At 42.2% G+C, this 20235-nt stretch overlaps 1 protein-coding gene across 3 annotated transcripts in view; it reads right to left on the bottom strand.

Moving 5' to 3' along the window:
* Window positions 1-20235, bottom strand: part of DRAM1 (DNA damage regulated autophagy modulator 1) — a 38669-nt gene that overhangs the window by 5183 nt on the left and 13251 nt on the right. For all 3 annotated transcript variants that reach the window (XR_009356924.1, XR_009356923.1, XM_059186669.1), the window contains exons 2-5: window positions 17163-17230; window positions 15627-15769; window positions 8722-8899; window positions 3764-3822 (exon numbers count right to left, since the gene is read on the bottom strand). Coding sequence is in view for 1 of the 3 variants with exons in the window: in XM_059186669.1 (XP_059042652.1) it covers window positions 3764-3822; window positions 8722-8899; window positions 15627-15769; window positions 17163-17230 (448 nt within the window). In the remaining 2 variants the exon portion in view is untranslated. The remainder of the gene's footprint in view (window positions 1-3763; window positions 3823-8721; window positions 8900-15626; window positions 15770-17162; window positions 17231-20235) is intronic.

The following is a 20235-nucleotide window of genomic DNA, read 5'->3' as shown; positions in this document are numbered from 1 at the left end:
CCTGTGGACTGTCATCAGTTCTCTGATTTAGAACAGTGACCTGTTTTTTTCCTACTTCACTTTTTGCTCTGCTATAGGTTACATTCATGAATATGCAAATATGCTGGGTTGCAGGTTGGTTCCGTGGTGACGAGTGCTTTCTCTGATCCAGTTTTCGTCCATGATCAATTCATTGTGGTGCCTCAAACTCTCACAGACACTGCTCCTCACTCTCCTCCTGCGTGTCCGCATCCATCCTGGCCCTCATCCAATGCACACTAGGGAGGAACCCCACCACCCTATGCTGGGGGTAGAGAACCGAGGCCCCTCCCTCCTTTTGGTGACCTTACCAGGAGATCCACCTCATCCTTCATCGCCCTCGGACAGTGAAGATGGCTTATAAAGATGGAAACAGAATTGGGAGAGGATTTCTTTGGCATATTTAATGAAAACACACTGAACTTGGAGTGCAGACTCTTCTGCTACAATTGTGGCAACACCACAAGTTGCTTTGTGAAATGAGACAATGATATTAAAATTCTCACCAACACTACCAAGTAAGTTAATGCACAGGAATGTGCCACACAAGCTCCCAAGCACGCCACAGAAGTCTGGGGCAGTACCTAAGCCGTTGTTCCATTCAGTGAATTAATGTAAAGGGTTTTGTGTGCATTCACTGATACTGAGAACAGAAAATAATACAAGAGCAGCATGGTGATTTATGGAGTGAGCAGAAAATGAGGTACTTTTCACATTTTTAAGGTAGAAAATGAAATGAAAAACATTTTTTAATTGGCTGGGGCATATACTTCAAGGAAGCCTTTCCAGCCCCTGGTTGGTTTGATTTGTGGTAGGTCTCCCTCCAGTGGCTGAACTTGTAAAGTACACCCAAAGCCGCTCTGCTGTGAAGTCTTGCTTTGAGAAAGGACTTTTTTTTTTTTTTTTCATTTTATTTTATTTTATTTTATTTTATTTTCAGTGTTCCAAAATTCATTGTTTATGCACCACACCCAATGCTCCGTGCAATATGTGACCTCCTTAATACCGACCACCAGGCTCACCCAAACCCCCATCCCCTCCAAAACCCTCAGTTTGTTTCTGAGTCCACAGTCTCTCATGGTTTGTCTCCCCCTCTGATTTTTAAAAAACTTCTGCCTGGATCATTCTCGCACTCACCATCTTCAGTCTCTTCAGAATCTGTCTGTCTGTCTCTCTCTTTAGAGATTTTATTGTTTTACTTGAAACAGAGAGACAGAGCACGAGCATGAGCAGGGGCCAGGAGGCAGAGAGAGAATCAAACTCCCCGCTGAGCAGGGAGCCCAATGCAGGGCTGGATCCCAGGACCCTGAGATCATGACCTGAGCTGAAGACAGGCGCTCTACCAACTGATCCCCCAGGCGCCCCCTCTCCATAGTCTTCCACAGGCTTCCATCACTTGCCAGAATCCTGCTGTGAAAAATCCCCTGATCCCACTGGCCCTCTAGCCACCATGTTGTGTCTCCTCCTCTTCTCACCCCCAAACAGTCACTGAGAGCTGCATGAACGAACCACCCCCTCACCATTTCTTTACCCTCCTGCCATCGTCTTCTAAAGCCAACACTTTACTGAAACCGCTTTCTGAAAAACATCAGTCACACCGTGGCCCCTTGAAAAACCAACTGGTGTTCTCCCACAAGCTCTCCTCTCCTGGGCAACATTCCTTTCCCATATGGCATTTGGAAGTGCCACCACTGGGCATACCTCATGGCATGAGTCCATCTCCATTCCAAACATTCAGCTCCAGGAGTTCTGACGTGAGGGCTGAAATTACCAGTCACATTACCCTGTGCCCTGAAGGTTCCCAGTGCCCCCACTGGTCTAGTTCCACAAGCAACTGGGCCATTCTCCTTCATGTTTCACTACAGCCTTGGAGTCAACAATTCTAAAACCAAACCCACCCCCCTTCCCTGCATGGAATCATTTATTCCTGTTTGGGACTCTGCTTCTATCTGCTCTTGGGGACAGATTCTTGGCTTCCCCCAAGATAACATTTGGAAGTCCTCTTTGATTCAAGTCTTTCCATTCTCGTGTCGGTCACTTGCGGGCACCTATTAAATATTTCCCCTTCTTACTTCCACCCTAGGCTAATCTTTTTTTTTACTCATTCTTAAAGTTTTCTATTTTAATTTCTGTATAGTTAACATAGAGTGTAATAATATTAGTTTATGTATAGTTAACATACAGTGTGTATGTATGTATGTATAACTATGTATAGTTAACATACAGTGTAATGTTAGTTTCAGGTGTACAATACAGTGATTCAACACCTGCATACATCGCCCTCATCACAGCAGGTGCACGCCTTCATCCCCTTTACCTGTTTCACTCACCCCCTCTCTCACCGCCCCCTCTGGAAACCATCAGTTTGTTCTCTATAAAATTACAAGTCTAGGGACGCCTGGGTGGCTCAGTTGGTTAAGCGGCTGCCTTCGGCTCAGGTCATGATCCCAGCGTCCTGGGATCGAGTCCCACATCGGGCTCCTTGCTTGGCGGGGAGCCTGCTTCTCCCTCTGCCTCTGCCTGCCACTCTGTCTGCCTGTGTTTGCTCTCGCTTCTCTCTCTATGACAAATAAATAAATAAATTTTTAAAAAATAAAAAAATAAAATAAAATTACAAGTCTATTTCTTGGTTTGTCTATCTCTCTCTCTCACTTTTTCCTTTGTCCATTTGTTTTGTTTCTTAAATTCCATATGTATATATGGAATTTATATATATATATGTGTACATATATATATATATGAAATCATACATTTTTTGTCTTTCTCTGACTTATTCGCTTAGCATTATACTCACTAGCTCCAACCATGTTGTTGCAAATGGCAAGATTTCATTCATTTTATGGCTGAATAATATTCCATTGTATATATATACCACATCGTTAACCATTCATCTACTGATGGACACTAGTGCAGCTTCCATCATTTGGCTATTGTAAATAATGCTGCAATAAACATAGGGCTGCATGTATCTCTTTGAGGTAATGTTTTTGTATTTGGGGGGTATTTACCCCCAAATTACTGTGATTACTGGATCGTATGCTAGTTCTATTTTTAACTTTTTGAAAACCTCCATACTGTTTTCCACAGTGGCTGCACCAGTTTGCATTCCCACCTACAGTGCACAAGGGTCCCCTTTCTCCACATCCTTACCAACACTTGTTTCTTGTGTTGTTGATTTTAGCCATTCTGACAGGTATGAGGTGCTATCTCATTGTGGGTTTGATCTGCATTTCCCTGATGATAAGTGATGTTGAACCTTCTAGAAGAATCTTGATTTGAAATCTAAACTAGAAAACTGCCTTCTCCCTGCCACCTAACTCCAGGCTCTCTCCTCAGCCCTTTATCCCAGCACCGCTGCTAATAGCTAACTGCTAATATTTTTTCAATACTTGCCTGTTCAAAGCCTTCAAAAGTTTATCCTGGTCAAGTAGGATCCTCTCTGCCTACCTCTTAAAACTTTGCACAAACTCCCTGCCCACGAAGATAGACCTGACCACGTTTATTCTCCGGTTCATTCTGAAACAAAGTGCCCTCTGTGCTGGAGCGGGTCTCATCCTTTCTGCTTAACACTCACTGCTTCCTTGGACCTCCGTACACCTTAATTCATATCGGCCCCCTTCTATTAAGTGCCTGACCTCTTTTGATGAGGAAATTCAATTAGGAACTCAAAATTTTGAAAATAATTTTGAGAATAATCCCCAGGAACCAGGTTCAACAATCATATTGAAGATGAGTTAAATTTTACCTTTTCTTTTGGATTCCACTCCAGCTTTGTTATAGAAATTAGTGAAGCACAGGCAATCACTAAAAAAGGGCAATTGTTAAGGAAGGTCCAAAAAACAAAAGCAAAAACAAAAACCCAGGTCTTTTAATGTTAAGACTGTTCTTCTAATCATCATCACAGTGTTAAAATGTTAATACCAACATTTCTGCAATCAGACCAGTTACATCGGCTTTTCATAATCTCAAACCTTAAGTTCGATTGTGACAGCATTTAAATTATATACAGTCATTAAATTATATACAGTCATTCCTTAGCAATACCTTTTCAGCTATGTAGAGCCAAATTTTCATCTGTGGCTACATTTTGCTCCACTGTGCTTGTTAAATTTGGTCCAAATGACAGATGGGGGGGGGGGGTGCCTGGGTGGCTCAGCTGTTAAGTGTCTGCCTTTGGCTAGGGTCATGATCCCAGGTTCCTGGGATCAAGCCCTGCATCGGCTCCCTGCTTGCCAGGAAGCCTGCTTCTCCCTCTCCCACTCCCCCTGTTTGTGTTCCCTTTCTTGCTGTGTCTCTCTCTCTCGAATAAATAAATAAAATCTTAATTTAAAAAAGAACAAAAACAAAAAACAAAATGACAGATGGGTACTTTTTGAGGACTTTTCTCCTAAACAAAAGTTTTGGGGGGAAAAAAAAAATACTCTTGCCCTAAGAATCCTATCTTCAAGGCATCAGCTGTAAGGAAAAATTAACATTTCAAAGTACCAAAGCATCGCAAACTACCAAGGTTCTTCTACAAAAACAAGATACAGATTCAAACTACTGTCTTTAAGAAACAGACTTATTCCATCCAGTCATTGAGTATAAGCCAGGGTCCTTCCTTCCCAGCCCAGAGTTTACACATCAAAGAGCTACACCCTACCTCTGACCTTAGGGGGTACCCAGAGAGGCCAAACGGTGCCAGGGACTGAGACTAAAGCCTCCGTGTGCTGTCTGCACAGACATTCTGATGGAGCTTAAAAGGCAAAAGAGAAAGCTAGAGATGAGATGCTTTTAAAATGCTTTTGCAAACAGTTACGAATTCAAAGCTTTGAGTCAGTGTCAAGTTCAGAACTTCCTCTAAATTCAGAGTCAGCACCTCTTCTCCCTGCCCCCAATATTTTGCAATTCTTAACACTTAACACTTCTCAGTTTCTCAAAAGAAAAGACTCTTTGGTCGTGTCATTACCATATTTCTGTTTCTAATAGTTTAAAATCCTCTTAATTCTTTGTTCTTGAGTCCTGTCTTCTGCACATCAGGTACCTTGCTGAGGGGAGGGCATGACTACGACTCAGAGGGAAAATTGTGACTTCAGAGTGGAATGGGCTTTAAGGGAGGCTTCACTGAGTTGAGCCTAATGTAAGCTGAGGTTTGAGGAGCTCTCTAGAGCAGTGTCCCCCCAGAAATTAATGCCAGCCATGTGAGTGATGTAAAATATTCTACTATAGGCAGACAGCTTCTCCTCTGCTGCCCTACCTGCTTCTCCCTTGGGGTGTATTCAATAAAGTTCTTAAAAAAAAAAAAAAAAAATTCTACTATAGTGGTTACACTAAAGAAAATCTAAAAAGACCCAAATGAGGGGTTCCAGGCTGGCACAGTCAGTAGAACATGTGACTTGATCTCAGAGCTGTCAGGTTAGGCCACATGTTGGGTGTAGAGATTACTTAAAATCTTGGGGCGCCTGGGTGGCTCAGTGGGTTAAAGCCTCTGCCTTCGGCTCAGGTCATGATCTCAGGGTCCTGGGATTGAGTCCCACATTGGGCTCTCTGCTCGGCGGGGAGCCTGCTTCCCCACTCCCCCCCACCACTTGTGATCTCTCTCTGTCAAATAAATAAATTTTTTTAAAAATCTATTTTTTTTTTTTAGATTTTCACTTATTATTTATTTGACAGAGAGAAATCTAAAGTAGACAGGCAGGCAGAGAAAGAGAGGTGGAAGCAGGCTCCCCGCTGAGCAGGGAGCCCCATGCAGGGCTCCATCCCAGGACCTGAGCCAAAGGCAGAGGCTTTAACCCACTGAGCCACCCAGGTGTCCCTAAAAAAAAAAATTAAAAAAAAAAAATAAAATAAAATCTTGAGGCACCTGGGTGGCTCAGTTGGTTAATGGGCTGCCTTCAACTCAGGTTATGATCTCAGGGTCCTGGGATCCAGCCCCGCATTAGGCTCCTTGCTCAGCAGGAAACCTGCTTCTCCCCTGCCTGCCCATTCCCCCTGCTTGGGCTTGCTCTCTGTCTCTCACACTCAGGCTGTCAAATAAATAAATAAAATCTTTAAATAAATAAATAAATAAATAAAATCTTAGAAATGAATAAATAGAGCCAAATGAAATTAATTTTAATAATATATCTCATCTAAGAGACTCTTAATCTCAAGAAACAAACTTGAGGGTTGCTGGGGTTGGGGGCATAGGGAGAGGGTGGCTGAGTTATGGACATTAGGGAGGGGATGTGCTATGGTGAGTGCTGTGAAGTGTGTAAGCCTGATGATTCACACACCTGTACCCCTGGGGCAAATAATACATTATGGGTTAATAAAGAAAGAAAGGAAGGAAGGAAGGAATAAAAGAAAGAATATACCTTATCTAACCCAATATATCAAAAATATTATCATATCAACATGTACTAATATAAAGAACTAGTAATGAGATAGTCTACGTTCTCCTTTTCTTATTACATCTTCGAAACCGGTGTGGTTTTTACACTTAACTGCCCATCTCCATGTGGACCAGCCACATTTCAGGTGTCCGGTAGCCTCATGTGCCTGGCGGCTACTGTATCCAGGTAGAAGAGAATAGGCCAAGGCAGAGAACAGGAAATGGTCAAGTCCAGGGCAGAACATGTTAGAATAAGGTCAGAAAAAGAGGCTGCCTCATAGGGTGCCTGGGTGGCTCAGGCGGTTCAGCTGGGTTTCAGCTCAGGTCATGAACTCAGGGTCGTGAGATCAAGTCCCCCATAGGGCTCCAAGCACAGTGAGGGGTCCGCTTTAGATTATCTCTCTCTCTCTAAAATAAGTAAATCAATAAAATCTTTAAAAAAAATACTCAATAGGCAGGCTCAGACTATGGGTCTCAACCAAAGGAACCTGGGCTTTATGCTGAGAGTGATTTTGTGAAGGCTTGTAAAAGCTTCGGAAGCCAGGTGCAAGATGGACAGGCTCACAGGGAAGGCTTAGAAGCAAGATCCTAACCTCCTCTGCGCTTCAGTTTCTTCATGAGTCAAGCGACAATGTTTCATAGAACTACGGCAGTAAGAAGAGACAAAGGCATTTTAAAGATATTAAGAAATCTTTGTAAAGAGACATAAATACCACCCTAATGCTTCGGATAAAAGAGCTTTTCACGTGGATGAATTTGTTTGAGTTAATTTATTTATTTATTTTTTTAAGATGTATTTATTTATTTATTTGACAGGAAAAACAGCAAGAAAGGGAACACAGGAGGAGGAGTGGGAGAGGGAGAGGTAGGCCTCCTGCTGAGCAGGGAGCCTGATGTGGGGTTGGATCCCAGGATTCTGGGACCATGACCTGAGTCCAAGGGGCCCCTTGAGTTAATTTAATACAGGGACATGACCTATTTCTGTTTGGGGAAGCTATCCCTTGGTGGGGCTCCTAAGAGCCGCCTAGAAATGGGAACTATTTCTATGTTAAACTCTTGAGGCCTAAAATGCTTATTCTCACTAAAAATTCTCTCTGATTTTAACATCTAGAGATGTGCCTCTCAAGTTGGAAGCAAGAAAAGGTTTCCTACACCAAGAAACTGGCTTTAACACTTCAAACAATGATACTATAAATTTTGCAACTAACACAAGCTAAAAGTTTTAAGTAGATATATTTGGAGAGAAACATGAATGTCTTCAAACCATAAAGAAGGAAATTGCAAATGAACTATCTTTGCAAGAAGCGCATATTTGTTTAAATTTCTCAACAGTAGGATTTGCTTCCTCTGCACTTAGAAATTTTCTAACTAAAAATTTCCTTCCTTAAGACAAAAAAAAAAAACAAACCCACAACCATTCTTAGACTTCATATTTTGTATAGCTTCTGTTTTAAAAGAGAAACATAAAACTTACTATTTAGAAGCATATGGTACATTTTCACTCAAGCTTGCCCACTTCATACCACAACCCAATCCAGACTAACAAAGTTGCTGCTAATAAAATAGTTGCTATTTTCCTATAGTCTGACAGAATCACCATCTTTCGATGGCTCTGCAGTTTTTCTCTGATAGGACTGCAGATGGTATTGCAAAAGATGGGGAATTTTCCACATCTTGAAGACACAGCTTTTTTTTTTTTTTTCTGTTAAATACCTCTAGAAAGAAAGAAAGATCAAGCTTTCATTTCCTTCAAACAAAAACGCCCTAGTCAAAAAATTGATATTTTATTTTCACATTGTTGAATTAGAAGATGGAGTGAGATTTCATTTTGAAACTGGAATCAGTGACAACAAGAGAAGCCTCAATGTATTTCAAATGACTTAGAAATAAATGATAAGAGTTTTTTAAAACCTCTTAACACACACGAGTAAATTGAACTACCTAATGAATCGCCAGCGTACAGATGAGGGCAGCGTACCGGGCTCTTGGGACTTCACAGGGCAGTTACTTTAAGTACAATATCAATATTTGGTGTCTTTGACCAAGCACTACAAAGAAAAATAAATATTTCCACATGGCTTATGAAACTTTCCCTGTTGGAAAGAAAGTAAACAGACTGAAGTGTTGCCGTAAGTTTCCATGCTTCTTGCACACACTTTTCCCCCAAAGATTGTTTTGATCTAACCAGACAATGTTGAGGTATTTCCTTAACAATGTATACTTTTCTCCCAATTGTTCTTCTGAAGCATGTGGACACCCGCCGTTAACCTTTTGCTTTTTTTTCATGCTCTTCTGGGGGAGTGGGAGAAGGGTCAAGCCTGTGAAGACACTGACAAATATGCAAAGGATACTGGGGACCACGGCTGCACAGGAAATGGCAGAGATGGCCAACCGCACATGGCACGTGGACAGGCTGTTCCACTGGGGACATGATTTGTAGGAGATGATGGACTGCAGGAGCGTGTAGACCACACCGCAGACAAAAGCCAAAAGGGCGCCGCCATCGTGGACCACGGGGACAGCTAACTCCTGGAGAGAGAGTCACAAACAGCTGTTACTCTGCGCGAGTCTGCACACAGCAAGACCCACGCCCCCACCCACGCTGGGCTACTCATCGCCACAGTCATCACAGATGCACCCACCTCTCCTTGGAAAATGTGAGAAGATTACCAAGAGAAATGCCTTCCAGACCCTAATGCAAATGCTCTTATTGTTCCATAGCAAATGTGAGCACACTGGACAGGGACAGAGCGATGTCTGCCTCAGAGGTGGGAGAACTGAGTATCGTGGGCTTTGGAGTCTGGCAGAACTGGATGAAAAATTTCCACTCTGCCACTGGGCTCTGTGACCTCAGTTTATAACCTCAATTTCTGTACCTGTAAAATGGGCATAATAATTTCTGCCTTGCCGTTTTGCACTGAAGATTGTATGATGAATTTCATTTGAAAGTATACAACTGGTTCCATGAACACGCCGAGTGTGGCTTAGAGTTTTCAGGCTCCTTGGTCCTCAATAATCTGTCTTCCCCCAGGCAGGCCACATGCACACACAAATCTAAGTAAACACACTGCTCTTGCCATGCAAAGGCAGATTCAAGTCAAGGCCCTGCCCCCCTGTCCTCTAACCAGCCATTTCAACCAGAAGGCACCCGTACACCCCGTCTAGGCTCAGAATCTGGTATTGCTTACTACTATGCTCATGATGGACCATTCAAAGAGCTCACTTTAGGCTCCTTCCAAATGTGCAATGGGCACCGACCTTCTGGTAATAACAGTGATGTTGGACTGAACAATGGAGTCTCTGCCTGAACTTGAAAATGTGAGCTTTGCAAGGGGACAAGTTAAAGTATTATCCAAGAGACGCTGGTTTGGGCTCCAGACCCTTACTGAACCCAACTCACTATCCATACCCTGTCCCTCCCAGATTTTCTTTGACCTGAGCCACCCAGGTGTTCTCCATCTGCTCACAAATATCAAATCTTTAATGTCCACAGGGAAAGGAAGATTAAAAAAAAAAAAAAAAAAGCCTTTCAAACTTCTTTCTTTTTTTGTAAGATTTTACTTATTTATCTGACAGAGAGAGAGAAAAAAGAGCACAAACAGGGGGAGCAGCAGGCAGAAGGAGAAGCAGGCTCCCCACTGAGCAAGGAGCCTGAGGCAGGGCTTTAATGCCAGGACCAGGGATCATGACCTGAGCTGAAGGCAACCGCTTAACTGATTGAGTCACCCAGCTTGATCCCAGGACCCTGGGTCAAACTTCTTTTCTCTTTTTTTTAATGATTTTACTTATTTTATTTATTTGACAGAGACAGACAGAGCAAGAGAGGGAAATAAGCAGGGGAAGTGGGAGAGGGAGAAGCAGGCCTCCCACCAAGCAGGGAGCCCGATGCAGGGCTCAATCCCAGGACCCTGAGATCACGAGGGTTGTGGGTTATTGTTAAGCTGTCAAACTTATGTTCTAAGGAAACTTATTTCTGGAATCAAACCTCGCAACAATGGGGAAAATCCACTGCTTGATTTCTGTTCTAATAAAATAAGGCTGTATTAACATTCTACAACATGTAATATCAATTGCTCACTTATTAGGTATAGATTCTGTATTCCCAGGATACTTAACAGGGGCATATAGATTTAGGAAAATTACATATGATAAATAAAATACATTCTATGCCCTTTAAAATATTTGTATGTCTTTAAGTACTTAAGGAGTTAAAAAAAATCACTGAACTATACACTTAAAAATGGTTAAGATGGCCAATTTATTAAAAAAGATATTATTTATGGGCGCCTGGGTGGCTCAGTGGGCCAATTTATTAAAAAGATATTATTTATGGGCGCCTGGGTGGCTCAGTGGGTTCGGCTCGGGTCATGATCTCAGGGTCCTGGGATCGAGTCCCGCGTGGGGCTCTCTGCTCAGCAGGGAGCCTGCTTTTCTCTCTCTCTCTCTCTCTCTCTCTCTCTCTGCCTCTCCGTCTACTTGTGATCTCTGTCAAAAAAATAAAATCTAAAAAAAAAAAAAAAAAAGATATTATTTATTTATTGGAGAGTGAGACAGAGTAAGCCTGAGGGTGCGAGGGAAAAGGGTAAGAAGCAGGATTCCTGCTCAGCAGGGAGGCCCACACAGGGCTCGATCCCAGGACCCTGAGCCAAAGGCGGATGCTTAACCAACTGAGCCCCCAGGCACCCCTCCGATGATCAATTTTATGTTATATATGTACTTTACTACAATGAAAAATAGCAATAATTCAAAGGAAATGAAATCACTATCTCAAAAAAACAACTGCACCCCCATGTTCACTACAGCATTATTTACAATAGGCAAGACATAGAAACAACCTGAGTTTCTGTCAAGGGACAACCAGATAATGAAAATGTGAAACACACACACAGATTATTATTCTCCCATGAAAAAGAAAAAAATCTTGCCATTTGTGACAACATAGGTGGATGCTGAGGGCATTATGCTAAGTGAAATGAGTCAGACAGAGAAAGGCAAATACTGTATGATCTCACTTAGATGTGGAATCTTAAAAAAAAAAATGAAAAACTGAACTTATTGATACAAAAAACAGATCAGTGGTTGTCAGAGGTGAGAGGTAGGGGGTGGGGATGGAGAATGTGGGAAAGATCAAAAGACTGAGCTTCCAGATATAAGGTCTGAAGATGTAACATAGAGTGTGGTGACCACAGTTAACAATGCCATATTTTATATTTGAAACTTGGTAAGAGAGTAAATTTTAAAAGTTGTCATCACAAGAAAAAAAAAAACTGTAACTATGTGAGGTGATGTATGTTAATGAGCTTATTGTGATCATTTTGCAATATCTACATGTATCAAATCACTATGTTACATACCTTAGACTAACACAAGTTTATATGTCAAAGACACCTCAGTAAAATGGGGGAAAAATTATTAAGCCAACAGCATTACACCAAATATAAAACCAATATTAAACCAATAAAATAAAAGAATGAAAACACAGATCTTTTCCCCCCCTTTGAATGTTAGGCACATTTGGGCAAAGGAAAAGGAACAAAAGGCAAGGCAACCTCTGCTAATGAGTCATTTTCAGGAATAACGTTCTGAGATTCTTGATGTTTTCCACAGGCTTTTTTTTTTTTTTTTTACACTAAGTAAATTAACATCCTGAATGTATATACTCTGTTTCCTCCAAATGCACAATCAGGGAATTTGCTTCCTTAACCTTCTCTGATCCAACATACACCCTTTAGTATTTCCATCTGCAAATTCACGACCCCCACATTAACCCTGACATTATTGGATCAGAAGGTTCTTGAGTCAGCAGGAGTTGTATTTGCCTGTGCTTTTCCCCTGTATATGCTCTCTCATCATAGATGTCTTTTCGAAGGGAAATGATTCTTAGATCAGACATGAATTTTGGATAGAGGATAAAAATGAAAACCCAGCACCCTTTTTGGATCTTTTTTTCAAAAGTCTGTTAATTTAGAAGATAGTAAAAAGAAACCGAGAGTACTGCAAGGGTTAAACCTTGGAAAGCTTCTTGAAGGAAAGTAAAGCATTGAGAAAGGTTGGTGGGGACACACCCAACCAGCTCAGGATACAGCTCTTGGAACATATGATGAGTGCAATTTGGTCCTATTCAAGAACCACCCCCAACCCCCAACCCCTCCAACCCCTCCCCCCACTCCCCTCTCACTCCACCCCACCCCAAGACAGCCAGAGCTCTCTTGGCCGCACACATCCAGTTCCTGGGAAAGGAACAGCTCAGAGTTGGTTTGCTCAGGGCATGTTGGAAAGGAATTACAGGATATCAAACAAGGAAGTTGTAAAGATTTATTTATGGGAACAATGACAAGGCAAACACTGTGCTCTCAGGAAAGTTTAAGATCCTATTTCTGGTTTTTGTTAAGATGTAATCACTTCATAGAATCCTTAAAGAGAACCACAAGTTTGATGAATCTGACTTCCAAGTGTTCTTTATAACATCTGCCCTTTCTGGTTTAAAAGCTGACAACTTTTCTGCTCATCCCGCGAGTTATTTGGAGAATAAGGTGATAGGATTTCATGTACCATATACTCTTACCCACTGAATAATTCATATCCACCATCTACAAACAATTACATCGTTCCACGTCTTCCCCTTGCCTCTCCAATTCCATTTTCCTTCCCGCCATGCTTTCCGGTACTAGAACTGTGAATTGTGTACTTGATTTTTTTCTTTCAGAGGTTTCCCCATTCTGGCATTGAAATTAACTCTTTTCCCACAGGTTCTAGACAGATGACTTCAATTCAAGGTCCACTTCTGCCTTTCTGTGCTCATACAATCTTGGGCACAAGTATGAAGCCCTCTGGGCCTCCATTTCTCCACTGGCAAATGAGGAAAATACTATCACCTGACTTCTAAGGTCCTTACTGGGATGATAGAAGTTAAAGCATTGAATGTTTTCATAAATTCTGCCCCATAGGAAATTTTCAATAAATTGGTTGTCATGAAAAACCAAATGCATGCAATCATAAAATAGAGAGTCTCCGGCACGTGACCGATGTCACCTGCACCCATGTGTTACAGCCTCTGTCTTATTTCACCATAAAGGGACCATGAGGGTAGGAAAGTGAAATGGAGCCAGAAGCAAATCTATTCTCACAGTGCCCTCCCTGAAGCCCTGTATACTTGCTCCAGGGAGGCTACAACTCTGCCTCTCCCCCTTTCTACCGTTCAGTGTTAACAAGGAAACAGTAATTGTGGATTTATGACATTCAAAAATTAAAACTTGTGGGGCGCCTGGGTGGCTCAGTTGGGACTCTTGATGTAGGCCCAGGTCATGATCTCAGGGTCGTGGGACTGAGCCTTGCCTGGAGCCTGCTTGAGATTTTCTCTCTCCCTCTCCCTCTGCACCACCTGCACCCCCGCACCCAATCTTTCTCCCTGATGAAAAGAAAAGAAGAAAAAGGAGAAAAGAAAAAAGAAAACCCGTTAGCCCACAGACCCAAGAGTCCATCCCTGCCCTGTGGGTGGTCCTGGAGAAATGGCGCCCTGTAAGGAACGGTGTCTGCCACGTCACCCCACACAACCCGGCACGGAGTTTCCCAGAGACCTGTACTATGTCCCCTATGGACGATGGCAGCCCCCCAGCAAAGGCGATTCTATGAGGGCACATATGCAGGTGGGACAGACCCTTCTGACAGTGACTCTCCTGACTTCATGCAGGAGGCTTCAGACAGGCACAGGCACTAGCAGCTGGATGGAAAGCACATGATACCGGTGGAGGCCCAAGGTTATTACCCTCGCGGATCAATACCAAGTGCAGTGCCCGAGCTGCGGCTTCAGCCAGGGTACCTATGCTCTAGCAGCTGGCTGGCGGCCAAGGAGGACACCTTTTTGTGAAAATAAGCAACACATAAGATCAACCTGCTTCTGGTGGGGAAAAAAGTTACAGGGGTCCTCCTGGGCTGAACCAAAAGTCCTCCTGCTGGAACTCCCTTTGTGCTACCACAAAGAAACAACAGTGGCAGAGAGAGAGAGACGCCTGGTGGCTCAGCTGGTCAAGTCAGCCTTCCGCTCAGGTCAGAATGTCAGGGTCCCCGGATCGAGTCCCGGGTGAGCTCCTTGCTCAGCAGGGAGACTGCTTCTTTCCCCGCTCCTCCCCACTGCTTGTGTGTCTTTCTCTCTCTGACAGATAAATAAAATCTTTAAAAAACAAATAAACAAAAACAAACAAACAAACAACAACAAAAACATAGCAGTAGAGAGAGCAAGACCAGCGCAGTGTTAGCCTGTAATGGTGACGGCCACGGTGGCTGTCACCTATGGCAGTTAGTGATGGTTACTGTGCATCAGCTCCTGGAATCCTCACTAGCCCTAGGAGGGAAGGACTATTACAACTAGTACAAATGTAAAATGCAATAAATATTTTTAAAATATTGAATAATCTCTCCAAAGACAGACAATTCCCATGCTTTCCTGAAAGAGACCTCAGGATGAACAGGAGTCCACTAGTTATAATAAAATACAAGTTAGAATAAAATAAGCACAGTAAGTAAAACCGCACAGTAAGAATTTATCTGGCAGATTCCACAGGAGTCACCGTAGAAGCTAATTTGCTCCACTGGGGCCCTATTTTGTCCCTGTAATGAATGAGTTGAGTAACCCTGCGTAAACGATTTCACCCCCATTACCTATCTCCTCACCTGCCAAAGGAAGAGATCACATGCCGTTTTGGGAGTTGGTAAAACACACATGCTCATACACACAAATATTTTCACACTTTTTTTTTTTAAAGAATTTTATTTATTTATCTGAGAGAGAAAGAGAGAGAGAGTGCGCACTCAAGTGGGGAGAGGAGCAGAGGGAGAGGGACAGAGCTGAGCTGAGCGTGGAGCTCGATGCAGGCTCCGTCTCAGGACTCTTGAGATCATGCCCTGAGCCGAAATCGAGAGTAGAGGCTCAACCCTCTGAGCCACCCAGGTGCCCCAAATGTTTTCACACTTTTAATGAAACAATGACTAAAGTCGCTCTCCCAACCCAACAACCATGTTAATAAACATGGAGCAAAATACACTTTCTCATAACCCTGCAAACATGCACCCCGCCTCTCCCAGTAAGCACTGACTTACAAATGAGAAAGATATGTTTCTAAGAAGCAAACTATCCCAACTTTTCTAAAGGCATCAACTACTTGATACTGACACAGGCATTCCTCTCGTGTTCTTGCTTCTCTCCTCCAGACACATACACTCCGTCATCCCCAAGAACACAACCCACCTCAGGACATACCTGGAAATTGGCTACAATGCCCATTCCAATACATCCCACCAGTCCAAGAACTAGCGACACCAAGTTAAAAACAGGTGTGCTGAAATAGCTGGTTTGGTTTTGCTTCTCTACTATTTTGTATCTTGTGTACATGGTGGCTGCCCCTGAAAAAGAAAGGGACTTTGATGAATTTTTATTATTTGACCTTTTAGAATGAAAACACAGGAAAAGTTTTGCTTTGCTTTTGTAAAGTCTGCATTTCAATTTCCTAACTGCCAAAGTCTCCCACTCACCCACCCAGTCCTTCCTCACTCCTTCTTACTTTCTCCTAAGTGTGATGGACACACACACACACACACACACTCCAACTTGCCCTTTTATCCTTTTCACATAAATGCTACTGTGCATGGATTCTGTGACTTGCTTTTTTTCACATAAAGGAAATCACCATGGAGAGCTTACCATGTCAGTACAAATAAGTCTACTTCATTGTTTTTAGGGTTCTCTTCATGGTATACATTTCATCATTTCCCTAATATTGGACTTCTACACTGTCTCTATGTTTTCACTATTACAAACAATGCTCCATGATGAGTACACAAGTCCTTGGCACGCTTTCAGAATGCTTCTGGAAGACAAATCCCTAGAAGTAATATTACTGGAGCAAAAACTATGCACAATCAAAATGCCAAGAAGTATCTACAAATTGTTCCAACACTGTATTGTAGCATTTATACTCTCACAGCAGAGTTGGAAAGCAACTGCTGCATGCCCTTGTCTCTTTAATTATTGCTAATCCAATGAATGAGAAATGGCAACCTGTTGGCTTAATTTGCATTTCTCTGGTGGTTAGTGAGACTGAGCAGCTTTCAGTATGTCTGCTGGTCATCTGCATTTCTTCTTCTGAAAACTGCATTCAAATTTTTTCCGATTTCTCTCGTAAGTTTGTCTATTTGTTTTTAAGTTGCAGTTGTTTGTTTACACATAATGCACATTTGTCTACTGTCTGCTAGAAATATTACAAATTTTCTCCTGGTCCATCTTCAGCTTTGTTTTTGCATGTTTCATCATTTAGAAGTTTTCCATGTTTTTAATCTACTAAATCTGTCAATGCCTTACTGTTTAGCTTCTGGGTTTTGTGTAAGTTTATCCCTCTGCCTCTCCTCCCACTTGTGTGCCTGCACCCTCACACAAACACTCTCTCTAATAAATAAATAAATCTTTAAAAAAATTATACACCCCAGGAGCGAACCCTAATGTAAACTATGGACTTTGGGTGATGAGGACATGTAAGTGTAGGCTCATCAGCTGTAACAAATGTACAACTCTGGTGGGGGATGATGATAGTTGTGGGGTGGGGGACACTGGGTAGGGGCCAGGGCATATATGAGAGATCTCTACCTTTTGCTCAATTTGGCTGTGAACATAAAACTGTTTTGAAAAATAAAGCCTGCTAAAAAAATAACAAAAAATTATATACAAACTCCAAACAACACATTTCGCTTCACTTTAGACTATGAATTTTTCATTTATTTATAATTATTATTGTGTACTTACCAAGAAATGCAGAGAAGTTTATCATAAATCCAAAAATCCCACTCTCTGGAGGTGTTGTTCCTGTATCACTGGCAAAGAGAAATGTCCAAATTATTAAAAGGGAATTCTGTTCAGACCCTTGGGAGGCATATATCTGGCAATTTTAATATGATGGTTCTTCTGGGTGTTTAGCCACTCTGAATTCCAAAGACCTGGTCTGATTTTACTCTAACATATTTTCATTTTGGCTCTGAAAAATCTTAAACTCATTTTTCTACCATGAGAAATTACATTTAAATCTTTCCATTGTAAAAAGCTAGGAAATATTTAAAGTGAATGATTGTGGTGTTTCTCAAATGATAGAGCCCAATAAACTTGATGTGTTTATTCTCATTAAGAATTCAGTGTGAGGGGCGCCGGGTGGCTCAATGGGTTAAGCAGCTGCCTTCGGATCAGATCATGATCTCAGGGTCCTGGGATAGAGCCCTGCATCGGGCTCTCTGCCCAGCAGGGAGCCTGCTTCCCCCCCCTCTCTTTGCCTGCCTCTCCGCCTGCTTGTGATCTCTGTCAAACAAATAAATTCTTAAAAAAAAAAAAAAAATTCAGTGTGATGGGGCACCTGGGTGGCTCAGTCCTTAAGCATCTGCCTTCGGCTCTAGTCATGATCCCAGAGTCCTGGGATCCAGCCCCGCATCGGGCTCCCTGAGGGGGGAAGCCTGCTTCTCCCTCTCCCACTCCCCTGCTTGTGTTCCCTCTCTCACTGTGTCTCTCTCTGTGTCAAATAAATAAATAAAACCTTAAAAGAAAGAAAAAGAATTGAATGTGACTATTTTATGGGGGGGGGGGAGTCTAAAAACAAGTTTGAAAAAGCAACTATTTGTTTTTTAAATATACATAGACACATAATTTAATTTTTTTAATAATTTGATTTATCCACAAGAGTTTCCACTGCTGACAATAGGATGGTAGGGAACTGAGCAATACCGTTGATGCCTAGTAGAACTTTATGAAAGCAATAGGGTATCAGGTATATGATAAAGTATTTTAACAAGAAATAGTTTCTACAAGACAAGTTTCTGTTGCAGTTAATCAATTCATTAGTTAAATGAGCTGGGAAAAAAATAATTAAATGAGAAAGTAGTGTTTGATGTGTTGTTTTCTACTCATTCATACCAAGGTTTACATTTTTACATAATCACGTTGCTCCCATAAAGCATTAGTTTAAAGCTGATGGCCAAAGAGTTCTCAATGTGAAACAATTCATACCCGTTCTTAAGTGTTTCCCCATTTTAAAACAGCTCTGAAATTTAAGTATTGAAACACTGATCATGTTGAAGAGGCATACTTCAAGTGATCTCAGGAATTCCATGAGAAGCCCATTGTGCAGAACACAGCAGGAGTCTTTTGGTTTTATGTACACTTAATATTTGAAGAGCATAAGGCTGCCCCTTACAGCAAACACTTCTATTCCTATTTCAGTCAGTGGCATTTGCACCTGTAAGAATCTGAAGGCCATCGAATTTCACGTTATCATTTCTCCTACAAATAACCATTTTTCTCCCCAAAGAAGTGTTGAGGAGGAAAAGGCTACACAAGGTGTGGGATGTCTTTCTGAACACAATATGGGGAAGAGGAGGGGACAGGAACCAGAAATGGAGAAAGGCAGAGACAGCTTTTACCCTCAGGAGGAATTTTGCCCAAAGATTAAATCTCACATAGAAATCAAGCCTTCTGTTCTTGGCCTCGGGATATAAAAAGGCAGCTTCCAGGTGAGTCATGCAAGAGTACTTGTGATCACGGGCCCGAGAGCACCTGCCACATGCCAGGGAGATTGTTTGCTTATTTGTGGATAAAGGAAGGAAATGGAAGGGTGAGGATATTTATGGGAACAGGTAAGTAATAGGTAAGTAATTGGAGGGAAGAAGATGCCCTGACAGGAAATAAGCTGACCAGACTCTGAAACTATCTGCCCATGGATAGCAAAGCAGGACATATGTCAAGGGCCCAGATGTACAGTCCCATGACATCAAACATGTGATCTGCAAGCTCGGAATTTTAGGGTCGTGCTTTATTCTTCTTTATCTGTACATTTAAAACCATATAGGGTGCCTGGTTGCCTCAGGCTGGTAAGCATCTGACTTCCACTCAGGTCATGGTCTCAGGGTCCAGGATCTAGACTCAGTTCAGGTTTCCCTGCACAGCGGGGAGTCTGCTTGTCCTTCTCCCTCTACCCCTCCCCCTGCTAATGCTGTCTGTCTCCTTCTCCCTCTCTCTCTCTCAAATAAATAAATAAAATCTTAAAACATAACAGTAATAAAAAATTAAAATAAAATAAAACCATGCAGGCAGAATCAAAAATACTTTGTAAATAGCCATTCCATATCTATTTGTTGAATGACTCGGTACTAGCAATTAAAAAAAAGGGGGGCGCCCGGGTGGCTCAGTGGGTTAAGCCGCTGCCTTCGGCTCAGGTCATGATCTCAGGGTCCTGGGATCGAGTCCCGCATCGGGCTCTCTGCTCAGCAGGAAGCCTCCGTCCCTCTATCTCTCTCTCTCTGCCTGCCTCTCCGTCTACTTGTGATCTCTCTCTGTCAAATAAATGAATTAAATATTTAAAAAAAACAAAGCACACCTAGTAATATCAGTTATTGAGCATTTACTACATACCAGGCACTGTTAGGTGGTTACCCTACATCATTTCATTTTACTCTCACAACCTTGAGGACTTATTGCAACCCCATTTTAATAAGGAAGGGAGTGGTAGTAGAGAGGTTACATAATTTGTTCAAGGTCATGGGGTTATTAAAGAGATGAATCAACAGACCCAAAATGGAGTTGCTTAAGCCAAGCTGCAACTCACCAAACTGAGACTTAATGACAGTTTCAGCTCTCCTGGAAATGGAACCTTTAACCAGTCTATCAGGAATCATCTGATCAGCATTAGTTATGTAATCTGTCTGATAGGACCCTGCCCCCTGTAGGGAAAGTAAGCTTGCAGTAATCAGTTGGCTTTTTGCTGAGTACAACTTCTTGCCCTGCTCCCTTTTGCCTATAAAAGTCTTTCATTTTGTACAGTTCCTCAGAGCTCCTTTCT

The sequence above is a fragment of the Mustela lutreola genome, chromosome 8, assembly GCF_030435805.1.
Source record: "Mustela lutreola isolate mMusLut2 chromosome 8, mMusLut2.pri, whole genome shotgun sequence".
Taxonomy (NCBI): Eukaryota; Metazoa; Chordata; class Mammalia; order Carnivora; family Mustelidae; genus Mustela; species Mustela lutreola.
This window is presented reverse-complemented; position numbering and strand designations above follow the sequence as displayed.